Below are 22,962 nucleotides of genomic sequence, written 5' to 3' on the forward strand. Positions count from 1 at the left end.
AGACACAGACACAAAATCTTGTCTGACAAATTTGATAGGATATTATGATGTGGTTACAAAGGAACTGGATGCAGAAAATAATTTTGATATCATATATTTGGATTTCAGGAAAGCTTTTGACACTGTTGCGCATGGAAGACTATTGTACAAAATGGAGCAGAATGGTATTAAGGGTAAGTTGCTACAATGGATAAAAGGATGGTTGAATGGGAGAAGACAGAGGGTGGTAATTAATGGGTGCTGCTCTTCGTGGACTAATGTTATTAGTGGAGTCCCACAGGATTCAGTGTTGGGTCCTCTGTTGTTTTGTATATTTATCAATGATATTGATGAAGGTATATCAGGCTTAGTGTCGAAGTTTGCAGATGATACAAAGGTTGGCAGGGTTGTTAATGGCAGTAATGGCAGTGTGCTACTGCAACAGAATCTAGATAATTTGGGCAGATGAGCTAAGAAGTGCAACTGAAGAGTAACCTTCACAAATGCAAAGTACTGCATATGGGTAGAAGTAACCCCAGAGAAATGTACCAACTGTTTGGTACTACACTTAAGGTGGTAGAAAATGTAAAAGACCTGGGAGTAATTGTGCAATCATATATGATGTTTTCTGAGCAATGCAGACAGGCTGCCAGGGCAGGTCATGGGGTTTTGTCATGATATATAGGAATTTTGCTAGCAGGGAAAAGGAGGTGATTGTCCCTCTGTATAAGGCAATGGTCAGGCCATTCATTGAGTACTGCATACAGGTCTGGAGGCCTCATTTTAGGAAGGATGTAGATTTGCTGGTGCGTGTACAGAGAAGAGCAACAAAATTGGTGAGGGGACTGAAGGGATCCTCTTACCAAGAGAGACTAAGGTTCTGCAAATTGCAGTGGCTGGAGACTAGGCACCTGTGCAGTGATCTGATTGAGGTGTATAAGGCCTTGAATGGGTTGAGTACGCTGAATTCTGATAGGATCCTTCCACTTGTTCAGATTACAAACCTAAGGGGGCATAAATTCAAATTAAGAAAAGACAGATGTAGAATAGATGTGTGGAAATTTGCCTTTAGCCAGCGGGTGGTTAATTGCTGGAACAATCTTCCATCTGTCGTTGTGGAAGTTGATAGGTTAAATAAATTTAAGGAGGAACTGGACAGGCATTTGGAGGGAATGGTGTGATTTTTTTTTTTTTTTGGCTGATGCTGCATAAGCTAATACACTTGCTTTCTTGCATCACATGCCACTACTAGTACTACTTGTTCATCATTACTTTTGTTTTAGCCATATTCATCTTTAGTCCAAAATCCTTACTAACGTAAGGATTTTGGATATCCTTACTAATGTAAGGATATTGTGCATAACTGATTAAGATTTTCCTCTAATTCTTTGGGATCGTGGCTTATGACCACAATGTCATCTGCAAATCGTAAATGATTTAGGTACTCTCCATTCACATTGATCCTTTCTGCGACCAGTCTAATCTTCTGAAAGCTTCCTCAGGGGCTGCAGTAAACAACTTTGGAGATATTGTGTCTCCTTGTCAACTCCTTTCTCAATTTTAAATTTACTTCTGTCTTTGTTTAGTCTAATAAAGGAGGTAGCATTCTCATATATTTTCTTTAAAATCATAATATATGGGCTATTTATGCCTTGTCTTTCCAGTGCCCGAATCTTGCCTTATTCTGGTGAATGGAGTGAAATGCCTTTTTATAATCCACAAATGCCAGGCATAATGGTGTTTTATATTCATTTGCTTTCTTCATTAGCTGTGATATGATGTGAAGGTGATCTATTGTTGAGAATCCTATCTTAAAGCCAGATTGCCCTCTTGGTTGGTTCTTAGTATTCTTTCTAATCTGTACTAGGATCATTACTAATCTGTTAGTAATGATCCTTGTGAACAACTTGTAGATGTGGGATAACAAGCTAATTGGTCTATAATTTCCAATTTCTGATTTATCTCCTTTCTTATGCAGCAAAACTATGATTGCATTATTCCACTCCTTAGGCATCACACCTTTTCTAATGCATTTTGTGAAGAGTCTTCCCAGTTTTTGTGTCATGTCTTTTCCTCCCAATTTTAACAACTCTATAGTAACTTCATCTTCCCATGGCATTGGCAATGGATATGACAAACAGCATTAACGTTTTCCTTTAATTCGTCCAGTCATATTATCCATTTGAAAATGTGGTGCCCATTACTTATTCCAGCCCATCTAGACTATAGGAGAGCCTAAGTATAACTGGCAAATTTTCTAAAAATCCATTGTGATTTGGTTAGGAAAGTGACATGCGCAACAGAATTTGGTGGGGTGATTTTTATATATTCAAAACATGAATGAATATGTTTCAGTAATTCACCAGATCTTACCAGAAACAATTTATAATTAAATTATGAAATAACAAGATACAACCCCAGGGGTCTCTCTCTCTCTCTCTCTCTCTCTCTCTCTCTCTCTCTCTCTCCCCCTCCCCCCCCCCACCGGGCTAGCCGGGTGTGTAAAGTGCCTGCCTGGCAGCGCAAAGGTCGCGAGTTTGAATCCCGCCTCGGGCTTGGATCAAAGTACTGCAAAAACCTTGGGAGGCGCATTATGGCCACAGTAGCCGATGCGCCAACAACTACCAAAAAAAAAATCTCTCTCTGGGTAACTTGGAAATTGTTTTTGGCTGGTACAGCATAAGCCTCAAGCTTCTTTGCACCATATGGCTAATAATATAGATATATATTCAAAAAATAAATAATAATAATTATATTATTATTATTTATTAATATAATAATAATTATTATTTTTATAATAATTATATTTATTTGAAAGAATTATTATTTATTTATTAGTATTTATATTCGGATGCTGATTCCAAGTATAATAATTATATTTGTAATTGGCATTCAAAGATCTGTAATCCACTTTTTTTTTTTCATTTTTTTTTTCTTTTTTTTTTTTCTTTTTTTTTTTTTTCTAATGAAATATACTTATTGACCTGTGTGATTGGTGATCTGGTTATGCTATCGTTACCCTTCATATACATTATTTTTGCTTTTATGGCAGACAGAGTAAGCTTATGTCTCTCGTAGTGTAGTGCTTAGTTTAGTGAGTACTCTGAAATGTTTTTCCAGTTCTCATCTAGGATTCCTGGTTATCATGAACATGAGGTCATCTGTGTATGCAGTCATAGAGAAATACTCAAACTAATTATTCAGACAGTCATCTAGAACTATATTCCTTGAGAAGACATTCCTAGCCTAATTCTTTTACAGTAGCACATTGGCTTTTCTTTGGTGACTGAAGTAATTTGTTAAATGCTGATCTTGGATTGATGTTGTGTGTGACAAACAATTTTTGTTTAACTATAATGACTTTTTAGAGATCAGAAGTGAAATACAAACAATATTCTTATCAACACCGACCAGACAGGAGTCACGTTAAGTCACATTTTCTGTCCAGTCGCTTCTGGTCCTTTTTTGGTTCATTTTTGTTTAAAATGACCTGTACACTAGATCAAAATACTTTTGTGGTCTAGAACTTGTTCATTCACATCTGTGCAGTTAGTTTGTGGTTACCTGTACCAAGTGTATGTGCAGTCCTTTCACCTTGTTCATTTCCACACAATTCAAAATAACACTCCAATATGTGAATGCTGTTTCACAGTATAACATGAAAAACTGGAGAAGTAGTAGACTTTAATATTTATATATTTTGATGAGTTCTTTCTACTGGATAATATTTATTTTCAGTAAGAGTGATGTTATTTCCTAATAAAAATTGTGCTTCTTTTATGTCTCACCTCTACCATCTTTCTAATTATACACACTAGCCAACAAAAAATATTTTTTGTCATACTTCCGCAGTGAAAATATATGTGATTTTAGAGAAAAATAAATGTGCTGATTCTGAAAATCACCATAAAATGTCTCTATCATGTCTACATCAAAAGATGTACGAACTTTTAATGTTTTGACTTCAGAAAAAATATAAATCATAGTGAAATAGTTATATTTCAATAATATATAATCAGCGGCGCCTCCGTAGCCATGTGGGCAGGAGCAGCAGTTTGTAGCACACGCTTCTTGATTAGACTGGGGTTTGAGCCCGTGACCACCAAATACGGAGGATGCAGAAAGGTCAGGGAATGACCACCGCATATCCCCAGAGCAATATGGCCTTAGTTGCCAATGCTTCTAAAAACCAAATAACAACAACAACGTATATAATCAGCATACCTGTATAATTGCCTTTAAAAATGTTTGGATTTTCTCTTGTATTCCTGCTTACTCTCCCTCACAAGGAACTGGCAGTAATCTCCCATCATTACAGGATCCCAGCGACCTTGGTACCACTTCCATCATGGAAATATCTTGATGAAACCGCTCCCCTTGTTCATCATCACATCTCCCAGATTTTCGGGGGAAAATTCAGAATGGAAATGGAGAAAATGAATTTTTATAATTGCCTTTAAAAATGTTTGGATTTTCTCTTGTATTCCTGCTTACTCTCCCTCACAAGGAACTGGCAGTAATCTCCCATCATTACAGGATCCCAGCGACCTTGGTACCACTTCCATCATGGAAATATCTTGATGAAACCGCTCCCCTTGTTCATCATCACATCTCCCAGATTTTCGGGGGAAAATTCAGAATGGAAATGGAGAAAATGAATTTTCAGCAACATTCGACAGCCTACATTTTTGTAGCACTCGAGTAAATTAGACAACAGTTTTATTCTTTCCTATTACCCAAAAAATCATGTGCTACTGCCTTAAATGATCGCCAAGCTGCCAGTTCAGCCTCTTTAACTGGGTTTCAAACACATCTTTCAGGAGTTTCCTAATTTTGGATCCTATAAAAATTCCTTCCTTAAGTTTGGCATATGTTAAATTAGGAAACACACTTCTCAAGTATGCAAATCTGCTACCTTCTTTATCTAGTCCCTTCACGAAATTTTTCATCAATCCAAGTTTGATCGCCCTAAAGGAATATATTTTACATTTCATTGTCCTGGTATGAACTCGTCTCGCTTGTCCCAACGTTGCACAATATAATGTTCAGTCACATGACTGTCTCACAAACACAGAAAACAACATTTTGTGAACCCCCCCCCCCCTTGCAAACCAATAACATTAAGATCACTGCATATGTTCCAACCATAATCCTGGTATTTTATGGCATGTAGAACCTTTGACATTCTTTCATGACTTTCTTTAAGTCCAACTGAATGAAACACAGGAACTCATGGAAATTAGCTGCCATTGTGAAGAAAAACTGCCGTTGAACTTGATTTTGAGGCATCTATGATTAAATGCCATTCATCTGACTTATGCATGACACCTAGTACTTTCAGTAGTCCAATAATGTCTTTGCAAAAACACATACTGTCCTCTGTAGCAAAATATTTCAAAAAAATGTTCCTACTCAAAGGTTGTGGGCTGCATCCTCCTACTCTCAAGGGGCTGTTTATGTTTGGAGGATGGATTTACAACCTGAGAACATGTCATGATCAGTTAATACTTGGAAAACCTTGGCACAACCTACAAAAATCCTCACCAAAAATGCTAAGTGTGCTCTCTTCAAATTGTAAATTGTTGCATAGGTATAAGTCTGATTATGTTTATCAAAGAAAACAGAGGCCAGAATCAATTGCTAAAATTAAGAAAATTAGCTTATATTTGTTAAAATAAATCAGTATGTCATACGTTACTGGCTAGATTATGCGAAATTGGCATATTTTGTAAAATGTAACTCCCTCTATATTTAATAACTGTGACATGATGTGAAACTATCATGGTGATTTTTAAAATCTATGCATGAAAATTGGTTAAAAATAGCATTTAAGTCCTTGGAGGTAAAAATCGTGTTGGCTGGTGTTATTATATTCCTAATTAGCAGGAACCTAACAAGTTATTTTTTAAATATTTTTATGTGAAATATTTTGTTAAAATAAAAGATGGAATTGAACTTAATCAGTTAAATTTTATATTGCAGATATTAAAATACCTAAAGGGATCCTCCTGTTTGGGCCTTTTGGAACAGGAAAATCAACGATAGTTAATGCTATGCGATGTGAATCTAATCTCCCTTTCTTCATTACTAGCGGATCTGAAATTTATAGCGTGTAAGTATCTTAATTTAAAATTGATTGATATTAAAAAAATACTGAATCCTAAAGTAAAAGTTAGCAAATTTTGTTTTCCTTAATATCTTAAATATCTATATTTACTTATATAGATATTTAATTATTATAAATTTGTAAGACTTTTATTCCAATATTAAATTCTTAAAAACAATTATGAAATTTACTCTCTTACTTTAGGGATTTAGTAAATTATCCCATTTTCAACTGAGTTTGTGAACTTAGTTGAAAATGGGATGATAGAAGCATCATTCTTAATAGTGAAATAGTGAGCTGCTTATGAATAGCACAGTTTAAGAATGGTGATCTGTTGTCATATCATAATCATTGGCAAAATATTTCAAATATTGTAACTGATGTGACAATGTACTGTAGAGGAAGTGAGTATAGGGAGGTCCCCCTCCCCATTGTGGGAGCAGTTAGTAGTGCCTGAAAAAAAATTAGGCAAGACTTCTGGGACACCTTTAACTATGTTTAAATTATTTTAAGTTGATTTCTTTTTACAAAATACAAGTACAGTGAAACCTTCTAAAGGGATGTCCACTAAGGATACCCCTTTAGAAGGGATGCCTCTTGTTGTGACACTCGGGCATAATCCTGGCCAATAAAAATTGGCCATGGATTATGCATAGAGTAGATGGCACATGTTGTTGATATGCTCCCCCCCTGCTGGTAAGGAATGCTTATAAAGTTATTTGGATTTCATGCAGTTCCACTGTTGCTCATCACTTAGCAAGGCAATGAAATAGTCAAACTAAGAAATGTTATTTCCAGGATTTTAAAAAACTAGTACTGTAGCAAGTTTGTATACAGGATCCAGTTTGTGATATGTACGTACAAAAAAAAAAAATAATAATAAATAAATGAATAAAAATAAACTTTATCAACAGACTGAATAGATAATTTTGACCAGTATCCTATGAGGATTTTCTGCATCCACAAATACAGGGTATTCACAAACATCCTTTACAAAACTAATACATTATTGTGTGAATCGAGTACATGATAGAAATCTGAAAGTACTTCCCGGTGAAAGAGGATATCTTCAAGTTTTTAATCACCAACAGAAAAAGTTTGCTCTACGGTAGCGGTTCCCAACCGGTGGTTTGTAACCCCCCCCCCCAGGGGTTCGCACTAAAAAATCTGTAATGGCGTCTGCTTAGATTTACATAGCTATATTATTGTAAACTATAAAATTTAACTAATAATAAACAATAAAGCAAAATAAAATTAAATAAAAAGTAAAGAATGCAAAAGAAAGAAACCACATCTCCCAGAATTCCTTATAATTAGTTTACTATCTTACAGTATATCATGTTAAATAAATGTTTTCCATACTAAATTTTTTTTTCATCTCAATGACCATTGTTATGTATAAGTCCTTTTTTTTTTTTTTTTAGAACCAAGAGTACTTAGTTACCGTATATGTGTTGAAGGTTGAAAAGATGAAAGAAGATACTTGTTGACAGTGGCCTTGAACTTCTGTAAATTGTAATTTTCAGGAAATATGTATGAAGGAGGGTTGTTCCAGAAAAGAAAAGTTGAATGAATAAATGAGGAAGAAGAAAAGTTGGTTCTGTGAGTTTGAAGTTGGACAGTAAAAGGATATCGACTGATTTCGGCACGTGTTCGGACTGCTTTGAAAGAGAGAGCCTGAATTATAGAAGCCAATTCAGAAGAACAGTGCCCATGGAAGTATCTACAGAAAAGGCATGCAACAGAAACAATACGTCTATGAGAGAGCCAGTGGAGAGACTCTGTTAGAGATGAGACATTAATTAATCTAACTGCCCTCTTTTGAATGGAATCTAAAAGCCTGAGAGAGGTTTTGGGGGCACCACCCCAGGTGTGGGAACAATATTCTATGGTAGGCTGGATTTGCTATTTCTACAGAGTCAACAACTGTTTGGAAGAAAAGTAACGCCGAGAGCGAAAAAGAAAACCCAGTTTATTAGATGCAGAGGAATCCTTTTTACGAGATATAAGACAGAACTGAGTTTTAGAAGGAAAATTAAGTTAAATTGAAATTAAGTTCTCTTTGCCCTACTAGAGAATTACCTGAAGATTAGCATTTAAGGATTTGGTAGTGAATACTCGAGAAGTTGAAGCTGTTTGGACAGGACAAGGTTTCTCAAACTGGAAGGTGAAATGCAATGTGCTATCATCGGCAAAACTATGGATAGGAATTCCAGTCAATAGAAGACAGAGAGCTGTCTACCATCACCTGCAATGAGTGGTCAGAGAGAAAACTGGATACCCAGTTACATTCGCAAAGTTATCCATGATGCAAATTTACAGATTTGTAAAATCTTCAAGTATCTAAAAGATATTAATCTGACTATAAATGCAAGCAAATCTGCTCAAATTACTTATTCCTTTCAGAAACAACCCAACCACTTAGAAATAAAAATTGCAGATGTCCCAATCCCAAATGTCTGTGAAAAAAACCTTGGAGTTGTTTTTGATAAAAATCTCTCTTTTAATGCCCACTATTTATATGTTGCTCAAAAAATTCTAAAAGCTTAGCACTTAACATTGAAACAGGTTAAAGAAATAAAAAATGAAATAGAATAGAATAGTAAAAAAAACTCAAAGTATCTCTTCAGAAAGTCTGAAAAACATGTACTATACTTCTTTCTTAATTTTAAAATTTAATGTTATCAGTAATTATGTGAATCACTAAGAAAGAGATATTGTTTAATTTAAGCTTTTTTGGAGAAAGTGAAGGACATCTAAAGCGGCTCTTCAAGCAAGCAGAAGAAAGGTTAGTTGTGTGTTATCTGTTTCCTTCTTGTGCAGCTTAATCATATATGATTTAAAAATTTTCATATTTATTTACTGATGTAATTCTGAACTCATTGAAACTTGCCAACTAGAAAAACTTAATTTAATATGTTTTAACCTTAGTGTTCTGAAGAAAGTATGACCATTATTTTTCCTGATTATCATTCATCATAGTCTTAAAGGACAGTAGAGGTTTAGGTATATTAGCATTGGCACATGATGCAAGAAAGTAAGCTTATATTTTTTTTTAATGAGAACCCCAAACACCAATGTTGTTGTTTGATTTGCAATGCTTCTGAGTTTAGACCCAAAAAGGGAAATTTAGAAAGGCATTTCAATGCACTCCATGGTAACTACCAATCGGATTTTCCACCTAATAGTGACCTTAGAAAAAGTAAATTAAAAGAACTTAAATCCACATTATTTGCACAACAAAATTTCTTTGTGACACCTAATTTACAATCTAAAGCAGTAATTTAGCATCATTTAAAGTGAGTCATTTCTTGCAAAAATATGCAAACCATTTTCTGATGGTCAATTCATCAGGCACATTTTTAGAAATAACAGATTCTCTTTTTGAAAATTTTAAGAACAAAAATGAAATTAAAAGTGCTCTTCAAGATCTGCAATTATCTTGAAATACTGTGATGTGATGCATCGAAAAAATGAGTAAAAATGTGAACGAACAATTGCGTGCTCATATTGCTAATTGTGTGTCCTTTTCTTTACAACTGGATGAATCTACAGATGTGAGTGATACAGCTGAATTGCTCGTTTTTGTTCGTATGGTTTTGATGATTCTGCCGCTAGAGAAGAACTGCTGGATATGGTTTTGTTAAAAGAAAGAACAGAGGTCTTGATATATTTAACTCGTTCAAAAATTTTAGTGAAAAAATTAAATTACCACTATTTAAGCTTGTATCGATAACAACAGATGGAGCTAAAGCAATGACAGGGCAACTTAACAGATTCATCACATTGTGCCAAAAGGATGATGAATTCCCAGATTTTTTGAGTTACCAATGTATCATCCACCAACAAGTGTTAGCCAGCAAAAGATTAAATACTAAAAGTATTATGGACATAGCTTTCAAAATCGTGAATTCCATCAGAGGACAATCTCTTCAAAGGAAACTTTACAAAATGCAACTCGATGAAAATAAACCAGATCTGATATTACACAGATGTGAGGTGGCTGAGTTGGAGTAAGTTTCTACAGAGATTTCTAAATTTGCTGAATGAAATTAAAAAATTTGTTGATCAAAGGGGAGATGACTATCAGCAGCTACAAGATATGGGGTGGTTAGGTGATCTGGCTTTTTTGGCAGATTTAAGCAGTAAATTAAGTGATCTGAATTTGGAATTACAAGCAAAAAATAAAAACATGGGTGACATGATTTTAGTAGTATTTCTGCATATAAATATAAATTTTTGCAATAGCTAAGGATCTCAAAGAAAAAAAATTTCCATCATTTTGCAAATATGCAAGATCATTTACAAAAATATCCTGTTTTTGAATTTAATAGTGAGAAATATGTTTCTGAAATTGAGAAAGTTGTGGATGATTCAGTGATTTTAAAACAATTGAAGACATTGTTCAATATATTTCTTATCTGTTTAATGTCGACTTAGATAGGAAACAAATTGCTGAGATTTTTCACACGGAGAAAATATTACTTGAAAATGAAATATTACATTGCGAAACGATATCTTCCTAAAAGCCAGATCATCAGAAAAAGACTTTTTGGAAATATGTTTGCTGAGTAAAGTACCCAAGTGTAAAAAAAAATGCAGTGAACTTTTAAATTTCTGTTTTGGTTCCACATATATATGTGAATCAGCCTTTTCGTATTTCAAACAAACAAAGAGGGAGAATCGCTCTACTTTTACGGACTTGCATACAGAAGATTCTTTACGGTTGGCCTTATCACAGTATATCTCTGATTTTGAAAGCTTGGCAGATGACATTAAGACACAAATTTCACATAAATGAAATTTTAAATACATATGAATTTAAAATAATTCTGAATTGTATTTAATTTTAAAATTTATAAACAACATTTTTCAATATGTGTTGATTAGCCTTTTTAGCCATGTCCAATGACATTCTTGAGATGGTAGATCGTGGCACATTTTGAAGAAAAAAAGTCGATCGCATCACAAATTAAGTTGGCTACCCCTGCTCTAGCACATCCCATGTATGTACTTGTTTCATGACCCCCAGCATTTCCTGAAATCCCCAGCAACTGGCTTTCCGGGCTGCTGCTCATTCCAATAGAAGCACTGCACGAATCATTTCCACCTCTGCCTGTGACTACAGTTAATCTATTAGTCTGTGAATCCCCCCAAGGTAGCAGTTTTCCAACCCACCTAACACTGCCTCAATAGCATCAGCAAATATTCTTGCACCCTTTCTATCTAATTGTATCCCATCCCTGTAGAAGCAGTCTCTCCTGTTAACAATCATAGACCAGGCTGAGAAAAATTCACCCCTTGAGCCTTTGTACAATCTCTCCAGGGCTGAGTTGATCGACAAAGCTCTCATCATATACTCCCTCCTATCGTGTCTGTGCAGAATTGCAGACACTTTCAGATTCAACCCTAACCCATGGTTTTTTTTTTTTTTTTTCAACATTGGCCTGTACTTGTTAAATAATTCCGCCAGTCTCCTACTTTTAATATCGTTAGTGACAACATGTACAACAATATCACCTTTTGTGCCCTTAAAAGAGGATATCTGCGCTATAAGGTCATCAAGCTTTGCCCCTGGCAGACATACCATGGTCCTGTTCCACCTATTCTTTTTGCACAATATTTTCCCTGTTTCCCTGACAATAGAATCACTGACAACAACTAGTTCCTGTGGGATCAGCACATATGCAATAGTCTGTACAAAAATATGTAAATTGAAGAGATCACATATTGTGTCATGTGGTCAGGAAAGAGCTATAAAGCTGTGTTACGTAACTAGTGCCCATATCAGTTCACCAACAGTGGGGAATTCACAGAATCAGACTTCCAAAAAGGTATCTTTGTCTGTGAATGTTTATCAGTTGCTACAGAGAGGATAGCTGCACTTATCGAGTGCCTAAAGACTACTGAATTTTAGTTTTTTGAATTTTAATTTTGAATTTTTTAAAAATTTTTTTTTTATTTTTAATTTTTAACAAATGAAACACTCGGGAAAATATCTATGAACAGACAACTGTTTATTTCTGAAAATGCTAAGAATGTGGACCAAATGATATTTTACATATATGTTGTCAAGTTTTGTGAACCAGGAAAAAGATTTTAGATGGAAATTTTGAATAGTCACTATGCTATAAACATTTAAGACCCTTTGGGCAGCAGTTATAATTAATAGCTCTGGGGGTAGGGTCTTAAATGCTTTGTGCAAATAGTTACTGTATACTTTTTTGCATTATCAAGGGTTAACTAAATATAAATTTTTAAAGCACCATGGGCCAGTTACCCTACAATTTGTTCTGTGGCTTAATACCAACTGCCATTAATTTCTTAAAAACAATGAAAGAATTTCCAATAGTGAGATTGTTCATTACTATTATCACAGTTGACTCATGAGTAGTATTTAAATCTCTCGGCTCATTTTTTTTTTATTTAATTTACATACATCTAATGAGTCATTATTTCTCAATCAAGAAAGGCAAACCTTGATTAACCTATTTATTGAGGTAATGCTCATATGTGTTTTAAGCAACCTTCTAATAATTACAGTTCCTACACTTAATAAACAACATTACTTCAAAGTTACTATGATTTTCGTGGCCTTCTGTGGCAGGCCCATCTCCTATTAATAGCTGTACCTGTTCCAATAAGATATACAAGAAACTGTAAAATCTAGAACTACAGTGCAATGCTCATATCTACAATCACATTTTGTCTGAATCCATGCAAAAAAGGTGATATTTTTCTCTTTTAGAGCTGGTGCTTGTCAGCTTTGTAACTTAGCATAAAACAGCTATGTAGCTGGTGTTGTTCTACATAGCTGGTCATACAATACTTGTGTAAGCCAGTGACCAGTTTGATATCACTTTAAAACAGCTGAGAGCAAAGAGAGAGATGGAAAATACCCAATGTGGGTACAGCTGAAAAAATGTATACTTCATTAAATTTATGGTTCATTCTTCCATAAACAGTGATTGGCTGATGCACACAAACAATATATTTATTTCTGTACAACAGCTCATCATACAGCTTGTCAGTTGCATAAGTTATAATGGTGGCAGAAATGAAACAGGGATCCTTGTTTTTATGTGAAAAAAGTTGATTATATTTCCTAACAGTGCTTCATTAAAATCAGAATTTCATGTACAATGATAAAGATTACACATACTTCAGTGTAATTCTTCCTTAAGAAGAATAGTTTTAATTTTTTTTATCCTCCAAAGTATTTTTTTCTGAAGAACATTCACATTGATATTCTCTCCGATACTGTATTAGACATTTAAAATTGACATTATGGTATACAGCAATATTTGCTGTGACTTTGTTTATTGCTATTTTTTCATTTAACAAATTGAACTTGTGTTTAAATTTTTAAATAAAAATAACTTTTTTTTTTTTTTAATGAAAACCCCAAATATGAGAGGTATTAGAACCTATAGTACTTAGTACTGTGCACCGAAATTGAGAGTCTTCTAGATGAGCAGAAAACCCACTACACTATTATTATGGGGGACTTCAATGATAAGGTTGGAAAAAGACAAAACAACGCAGAAAGGGGAACTATAGGAAATTTTGGAATTGGTGAAAGAATTGTGGAATTTGCAGAATCTCGAGGAATGTCAGTAATGAACACTTTTCTCAAGAAAAGGGTGAACAGATAGTGGACATGGAAGAGCCCAAATGGATTAACAACTAATGAAATCAACTTCATCCTCACTAACAAGATATATTGTGAATGATGTTACCATCCTGAATAAGGTAAATGTTGGAAGTGATCACAGAATGGTAAGATGTACACGTGATATAGATGTAGGAAAGGAAAGGAAAAAACTGACTCGAGTAAATAATACAAAGGTCTTTGAGATAACAGAAGAGGAGAAAAAGCAGTATGTACTGGAACTTAAGAACAAGTTTGAGCTTCTGCAGACTGCTCTGAACCAAGATATCGACGAGGAATATTACAACTTTCTGGAAGTGATAAAGCCCAAGAAACCTATAGGGAAAAAGAAATCCAAAGAAGAAAAAATTAGTCAAGAAACACTTGTCATGATGAATCGAAGACGACAAATGAAGAGCAAGAAAAACACTGACAGGGAGAAAATTGAGTATACTGAGTTATGCAAAGCCATTAGAAAGAGACTCAGAGAGGACATAAGAAGATTTAACACAAGAAAAGTAGAAAACAAAGGATTTAAATCAGCAGCCATGAGCAGTAATACAGAAAGACAAATGATACTGGAACTGGAGAATAGCGATGGTGTACTTATAGACAGCAGAGAAGGCATAATTCAAATAGCAGAAGACTACTATAGAGAATTATACAAGGAGTGAGGGAATGATGCCAGCAGTGGGGAAGATGGATTGCAAAGTAGCAACACATACGACATACCCGATATTCTTCCTGATGCATTGAAGAAAATGAAGAATTAGAAAGCCCCGGGGGAAGATGAAGTTACTGTAGAGTTGTTAAAATTGGGAGGAAGTGACATAACACAAAAACTGGCAAGGCTCTTCACAAAGTGCATTAGAAAAGGTGTGACGCCTAAGCAGTGGAATAATGCAATCATAGTTTTGCTGCATAAAAAAGGAGATAAATCAGAAATTGGAAGTTATAGACCAATTAGCTTGTTATCCCACATCTACAAGTTGTTCACAAGGATCATTACTAACAGATTAGAAAGAATACTTGATGAGAATCAACCGAAAGAGCAAGCTGGCTTTAGGACAGGATTCTCAACTATGGATCACCTTCACGTAATATCACAGCTAATGGAGAAAACAAATGAATAGAAAACACCATTATGCCTGGCATTTGTGGATGATGAAAAGGCATTTGACTCTATACAGCATAAGGCGTTTCGGGCACTGGAAAGACAAGGCATAGATACCCCACATATTATGATTTTGAAGAAAATATATGAGAGTGCTACCTCCTTTATTAGACTAGATAAAGACAATAGGAAATTTAAAATTGAGAAAGGAGTTCGACAAGGAGACACAATATCTCCGAAGCTGTTTACTGCTGCCCTTGAGGAAGCTTTCAGAAGATTAGACTGGTTGCAGAAAGGAGTCAATGTGAACAGAGAGTACCTAAACCATTTACGATTTGCAGATGACATTGTGGTCATAAGCCACGATCCCAAAGAATTAGAGGAAAATCTTAATCAGTTATGCACAGTTAGTAAGGATTTTGGACTAAAGATGAATACGGTTAAAACAAAAGTAATGATGAACAAATATGCCACAGAAGAGAAATAATGATTGAAGGAGCAGTAATTGAAAAAGTGAAGTCATATACTTATCTGGGACAAGTTATTAGCTGTAATAATGATAAATGGCTGGAAGTCAAGAGAAGAATAAATTTTGGATGGATAGCATTCAGGAAATATAGTCACATACTGAAGAGCAATATCCCAGTTTGTCTAAAACGTAAAATAATGAACCAATGTATACTCCTCCCCACCACGACTTATGGAAGTGAAACTTGTGCACTCAATAAAGAATGGAAGAGAAGCTGAGAACTACTCAGCGAAGAATGGAACGAATTATATTGGGAATCAGACTGTTAGATAAGAAGAGAAACACATGGATTAGGCATCAAACTCAAGTAAAGGACATTCTTATCAAAACTAAAGAACTAAAATGGTCTTGGGCAGGACACATAGCTCGAAAACATGATGACAGATGAACTAAGAAAATAACAGAACGGTACCCAAGAGGAGCTAGAAGAAAACCTGGAAGACAAAGACGGAGATGGATAGATGAAATTCATGAGTTTGTGGGTAGTAAATGGATGGCCAGAGCTCAAAACAGAAGGAACTGGAAAGTTGCTGGAGAGGCTTTCATCCTGCAGTGGATTGAAAATGGCTGATGATGATGATGATGACTGTGCTTGGGTGGAGGTTGAGAAGATGAAAGATATTTGTTGACATTAGACTTGAACTTCTGTAAATTGCAATTATCAGGAAACGCATATGAGACAAGGTCAGTTCCAGAAAACTGAATTGAATGGAAAAATGAGGAAGAAGAAAAGTTGGTTCTGTGAGTTTGAAGTTTTTTTTTTTTTATGTGAACCCCAATCACGAGAGGTATTAGTACCCATAGTACTTAGTAAAGTGCTTGGGTTGGAGGTTGAGAAGACGAAAGAAGATATTTGTTGACATTGGACTTGAACTTCTGTAGACTGTAACTTTCAGGAAATACGTATGAAGGAAGGTTGTTCCAGAAAACGGCATTTGAATGAATAAATGAGGAAGATGAAAAGTTGGTTCTGTGGGTTTGGAGTTGGACAGTAAATGATTGTTGGCTGGTGGCGGCACGTGTTCGGATCAAAAGCCTTTGAGATGTCAAGAGCAACTACTTGTGTTTCACCAAATCTTTCCATTGAATTAGTCCATAAATGGGTAACATAAGCCGGAATATCACCAGTGGATCGACACTGACGGAATCCATACTGGCGATCGTTGATCAGACAGAAGGTGGTAGTAGTAGTACTAGTAGTAGCATGTGATGCAAGAAAGCAAATGTATGAGCTTATGCAGCATCAGCCAAAAAAAAAAAAAAAAAAAAAATCACACCATTCCCTCCAAATGCCTGTCCAGTTCCTCCTTAAATTTATTCAACCTATCAACTTCCACAACGACAGATGGAAGTTTGTTCCAGCAATTAACCACCCGCTGGCTAAAGGCAAATTTCCGCACATCTATTCTACATCTGTCTTTTCTTAATTTGAATTTATGCCCCCTTAGGTTCGTAATCTGAACAAGTGGAAGGATCCCATCAGAATTCAGCGTGCTCAACCCATTCAAGGCCTTATATACCTCAAAATGGTTTCTAGATAGTTTAAGAGTTGGCGGTTAATTGATTTCTCCATTACTTTAGAAAGAGTAGAAGTAATTGCAATGGGACGATAATTGGATGGGAGGGATTTGTCACCCTTTTTAGGAACTGGCTGGATATGAGCAAATTTCCAAGCAGAAGGAAAAACACCTTTGGAATAAGAAAGTGAGAAAAGGTGGCAAAGAACAGGAGTAAGTTCAGGAGCACAGGTTTTGAGAACAAGTGGAGAAATAGCATTGGGACCTGGAGCTTTCTTAGCATCAAGATTCATCAAAATCCTTCTGATATCCTCCTTTTGACGGAATACAACAGGAGGCATTGAATGGATCGTGTTGGGAATGGTGGGAGGTGTTTTACCAAGATCATTAATACATGAGCTGGAAGAAAAATGGGATGCTAGCAGGTCAGCTTTATCCTTGGCTGAAGCGACAACAGAACCATCTGGTTTGGACAGAGGTGGGAGCAGAGATGGGCAAAAGTTGCGGCCAATAGTTTTGGCAAGAGACCAGAATGCTCGGCTACCATTAGGGCAAGAAGCAAGTTTTCTACTCTTAGCCTGTTCAAACTCTAGTTTGGACTGATTAATAACTGCTTTACAATTGTTGCGAGCTTTGGTGTAAGCAGAAAATGAAACTGAAGAATTAGAAACAAGCCAATTACGATACGCAACATTCTTCTCTTGAACAGCCTTAGCACATTTATAGGAAAACCAAGGTTTAGATAAAGGATGAGATTTTAAAGTGGAGTGTGGGATAACGGATTCCATTCCTGTAAGAATAATTTCACTGACACGATCTGAGCAAACGTTGACATCAGAAGTTTTAAAACAGTAATCCGACCAAGGAAAAGAAGAAAAGAAGTCTCGCATTTTGCATTCTTGTAATGCCAAAAAACACGAGGTTGGGAATAGCCATGAGATAAAGGTTCCATTGGAGAAGAGACAATCACCAAGTTGTGATCTGAAGCGCCTAAAGGACCTCTCACTTCGACCGTGTACTTAGAAGTGTTGTTTGTGAGAAAAAGATCAAGCGTATTGGCTGTATGATTAGGATTGTCCGGTATTCTTGTAGGTAAATGAACAATCTGTGCTAGGTCATTAGTAATTGCAAAAGCCTCAGCATCTTGACCTGCTGAGTCAGCGTGACTAGAAAACGGAAGCCAGCTGGAGTTGTGAAAATTAAAATCACCAAGGAAAATTACCTCACTGTTAGGAAAGTTGGACTGGAGAAAGTCAAGTTGCAAAGAGAGGAAGTCAAAGAGCTCCAAGTGATTAGTGGAGTTGGAAGAACGGTAGAGACAACAGATGAATTTGACACAATGAGGTAGAGAGATTTTAAGCCAGAGAAGATCAAAGAGAGGAGATTCCAAATTGCCAAGTCTCTGACAGGGAATATCAGAACGGACATATGCACAAGTGCCACCTTTGAGGCAAAAGGAATCATACAGCGAATAATTTGGGCATCTGAGATAAGCAGTAGTTACATCAACCGATAACTGAGATTCTGTCAGAAAAAGTACATGGAGGTTGGCAGACTGCAAGTGGAAATGGACATCGTTGAGATTAGAATTGAGACCACGTATATTTGTGAAATGAATTAGGAAGTGCTTGGGAGGTTTAGATCTTTTCGCAGATGAGCTTGCTCTATTAGTTTGACAATTCATGGTGTATTCAATAGTAAGAAAAAGTGGGTGGGACATGCTGTATGAAGTAATGAAATTTTTGGATATGGTGTACACGTGCTAAGAATATACCCAGATCCTTGATATAACGTGGCTTCGACAATGCTCCCCGCATACACACTACTCGGACTCCCTCCAGTCACTATCTGGCAGAGTAGAAGTAGCAAGATTATACACTAGCTGACCCGGAAGCCTCCTAGAGAATTACCAATAGGTTCGGTCTGGTGTACTAACTAGCGGCCGGCCTCCGAACACCGTTTTAGAGCTGTACCCTCGAAATGTAAGGAATATTGGATCTCGGCACAAAGTTCATCATAACCTCAAAAGTCATCAATCATACTGCATGATGGAAGAGATAGGGAAGGGTTGACTGGAACTTAGCTCTAGAGACTAAACATGGGTTCCACCACTTCAAGCCTCCAATAAGCAAAGTGGTGGTATTTCACCGGTTGATGAGAGTCATCTACCACCTAGTACTGCCTGGTAACATAGAGGGGCGGCATTCCTCCATGTAGTGTGGGTGCCACACCTCGACCCCTGCTTTCGTTGGTTCACACCTGGGTGGTCATCCACCATGTACTTGTGTATGGAGGTTATACCCAAGATTACTAACAGTCCCACCATCGTGAAAGTGTAAGCAGAGGATTTGGCTGTCACAGACCGTCCGGACTTCGCCAAAATTGGGTCCACTTGACTGAGTGTCACCCGAATATCAGTTCCATCAGCGTTTTAGACTCCCAGGTAGCAAGTACAGCTTGTCTGGCATATCTGAGAGAATGTCTGTGACAACCTCAAGCACCGTTGGACAGTAAAACAACGTTGAGTGGTAACGGTGCATATTCAGACTACTTTGAAAGAGAGCAAGAATTATAGAAGCCAATTCGGAAGAACAGTGACCATGGAAGTATCTATAGAAAGGGCATGTAGCAGAAACAGAACGTTTATGAGACAAAGTGGAGAGACTGTTGTAGATGAGTCATTTATTTTTCTAACTGCCCTCTTTTGAACGGAATGTAGAAGCCAGAGTGAACAACTGCCTGGAAGAAAAGTAACGCCAAGAATAAAAGAGAAAACCCAGTTTTTTAGAGGAAGCAATATTTGTAATGTGCTTATGTTAAGAGAAATTAAAAGTCAGGGTAATCCCCAATACAGATATGTCATCTTGCCTAGAAATCTGAGTGTCATCGAAGAAAAGCATAGGTGCAGAAGAATCCTTTTTGTGAGATATAAGACAGGACTGAGTTTTCGAAGGATTGAAATCAACTAAGTTATCTTTGCCCCACTGGAGAATTACCATTACTTAGAGATCAGCATTTAAGGAATTGGTAGTGGATATTCGAGACGTTGAAGCTGTTTGAGTAGGGCAAGGTTTCTCAAACTGGAAAGTGGAATGCAATATGCTATCATCAGCAATACTATGGATGGGATTTCCAGTCAGTGGAAGGTCATTAATGTACAAGAGGAAAAGAGTGGGAGAAAGATCTGAACCTTGAGGAACACCAGCATTAGTGGAGAAGTTAGAAGACAGAAACCCATCTACCATCACCCTCCGTGAGCAGTCAGAGAACAAACTGGATACCCAATTACAAAAAACAGTTGGCAAATTTTTAAGGTTGTAGATGACTCTCATCAACCGGTGCAATACCACCACTTTGCTTATTAGAGGCTTGAAGTGGTGAAACTCATGTTTAGTCTCTAGAGCAAAGTTTCCAGCATCCCCCCTATACTTCTCTTTCAACCCATGCACGGTACTAAGTATTATAAGTTTTGATACCTTTTGTGTTTGGAGTTTTCATTAAAAAAAAAAAAAAAACCATACAATGGAAGCTTATTTAGAAGATCTTTATGCCAAACATGATCAAATTCCTTTGAAATGTTAAGAGCAACTGCTTAAGTTTCACCAAACTTTTCCATTGAATTTGTCCATAGATGGGTAATATAAGCCAGAATATCACCAGTGGATTGACACTGACGGAATCCATGCTGGCGATCGTTGATCAGATGGAAAATTTCTAGATAGTTTGAGTTGGCGGTTAATTGATTTCTCCCTTACTTTAGAAAGAGTAGATGTTATTGCAATGGGATGATAATTGGATGGAAGGCATTTGTCACCCTTTTTAGGAACTGGCTGGATATGATAAAATTTCCAAGCAGAATATAAGTGTCATTATTTTAGTTACCATAAGTATTTCAATGTAAATAAGTGCAATTATTAGGGCTTAATATTCATTGAAATGTACTTTTCAAAACTGCTCAACAACTAGGTATGCCTGTTTGAAAACCAGAAATTTTTATGAATTGGCCTCTCAATTTCTGAGGGTGCTGGATTTAAAAGAGTTTATTGTAATATGGATTTTTTGTTTTTCTATGTGTGTTTTTTTTTTTTTTATATATATATATATATATGTACACAGTTTTACATTCTAATTTTTTCCAAAATTAGAGCCCCAAGTATAATTGTAATTGAAGATATTGATATCATATGCTCCAAAGGAAATAAGAATGATCTACAGAGTAGATTGGTACATGCCCTGATATCACTCTTAGAGAGTTTACCAGTGAGTTTTTAGATTGTTATCTGTTCTTTTCCAAATGGTAATTATCTTTTATGCATTGAGCAAATAATATAAAGAAATAGAACATAACAGTAAAAATTTACGGTAACTGTTCAATAAAGAATGATCATGGTATTTTCTTACAGCATACCTCTGTTATTCATCCATATTTTGATGGTCCTTTCCATGGTAGTTCCCATTTGATGAAATCACTTGCTCCAATGTATCTGCCATTCTTCAAAAACATGGTGGAAGCCATTTTTTGACATGTAGTTGAGAATTGCCTCTGATGTCTTTGCAACTTCTGACAACTGGAAACATTTTCCTTGCAGCCCCTTTAACTTTGGAAATTAAAAAAAAAAAAAAAAAATCAGCTGGGTGCAAGGTCAGGGCTGTAGGGTGGATGAGGAACCCATTTGACATTAATGTGGCCTAGGTACTCGGACAGTATGAGCAATGTTGCGATCCACCCATCTGCATGCAGTTGTGGTTGTTTGTAGTAGTAATAGTTGAGGCATGTCATGCAAGAAAGCAAGCATATGAGCTTATGTAGTGTCAGCCAAAAAAAAAAAAAAACAAAAAAAAAACAAACTTTCGCACATCTGTTCCCCCTAAAAGTTTGTGTAGTTCCTCCTTGAATTTATTTAAGCTATCAACTTCCACAACGACAGATGGAAGTTTGTTCCAGCAATTAACCACCTGCTGGCTAAAGGCAAATTTCCACACATTTATTCTACAACTCTCTTTCCTCTATTTCAGTTTATGCACCCTCAGGTTCATAATCTGAGCAAGCAGAAGAATCCCATCAGAATTGACAAATGTGATCCTGTGAGGTATACAATACAGTTCTGTAGTAAGGTCCCATAACAGTCATATGTGGCATAACATGCAGGTAAACCATTCCTTGAATGTAAGGTGCGCCTCCGTAGCCAGGTGGGAAGGAGCAGCAGTGCGTAGCATACGCTTCTTGATTAAACCGGGGTTTGAGCCCGTCACCACCAAATACGGAGGATGCGGAAAGGTCAGGGAATGACCACCGCATATCCCCGGAGCAATATGGCCTTAGTTGCTAATGCTCCTAAAAACCAAACAATAACAATAATAACCTTGAATGTAAAAGGAAAAAAATGACCTTTCCTGCAGAAGCCACAACTTTTGCTTTTTTCAGTGTTGGCAATGATGTAAAGTTCCAAACAGAGCTTTCTTGCTTACTCTCTGGGTTTAAATGATGAAACCTTGTCTCATCCACTGTTCTTACCTTGTGCAGAACCTCACCTTCTTAAGTAACCATCCATTGCAGCTCCTGAGAAACCGCCATGTGAGCTTGCTGTTGCTCAGGTGTGAGTAGTCTTGGAGTCCAACATGCACAAACACATCTTATGCAAATGGTTATGGAGAATCTCTGCCAGATGCCTTACTATTATACAATGATCTTCTCTCATGATTACTGATCATGGTTTTTGTGGTGATTGCAGTGGATGGAGCTCCAGGACCGTTGATTTTTGTAATTTAATCACATCTGTCTTTAAACATTCTAAACCATCTGAAAGCTGTGTTATATGGAAGTTTATGTTCACCATAAGCCTCTTTTAACATTTCATACACTTCACCTGATGTTTTCTTGAGAGGGAAACAAAATTTTGTATCCACATATCACATCCAGTGTTACATAGGTGAAACTGAACAGGCATAAATTTGACCAACCACCAATGTCACATTGTGCATGAGTCAACTGTAAAGTTACTATGTGATGCAGCTTGGTTTGGTCTTAAATTCCACAACTCAGCTAGAAATAGCAAGCAGTTTGGT

The 22,962-nt window shown here is 36.4% G+C and overlaps 1 protein-coding gene across 1 annotated transcript in view; it reads left to right on the forward strand.

Annotated features, from left to right (window-relative positions):
* The window catches only part of LOC150079671 (ATPase family gene 2 protein homolog A-like), a 154,162-nt gene that overhangs the window by 50,936 nt on the left and 80,264 nt on the right, over positions 1–22,962 (forward strand). Inside the window, exons 4-6 of the mRNA XM_090383161.1 lie at positions 5,962–6,091; positions 8,817–8,873; positions 21,042–21,156. Coding sequence (XP_090239287.1) covers positions 5,962–6,091; positions 8,817–8,873; positions 21,042–21,156 — 302 coding nt within the window. The remainder of the gene's footprint in view (positions 1–5,961; positions 6,092–8,816; positions 8,874–21,041; positions 21,157–22,962) is intronic.

The sequence above is a fragment of the Mastigoproctus giganteus genome, chromosome 10 (assembly GCF_048544385.1).
Source record: "Mastigoproctus giganteus isolate SK-2022 chromosome 10, ASM4854438v1, whole genome shotgun sequence".
NCBI lineage: Eukaryota > Metazoa > Arthropoda > Arachnida > Uropygi > Thelyphonidae > Mastigoproctus > Mastigoproctus giganteus.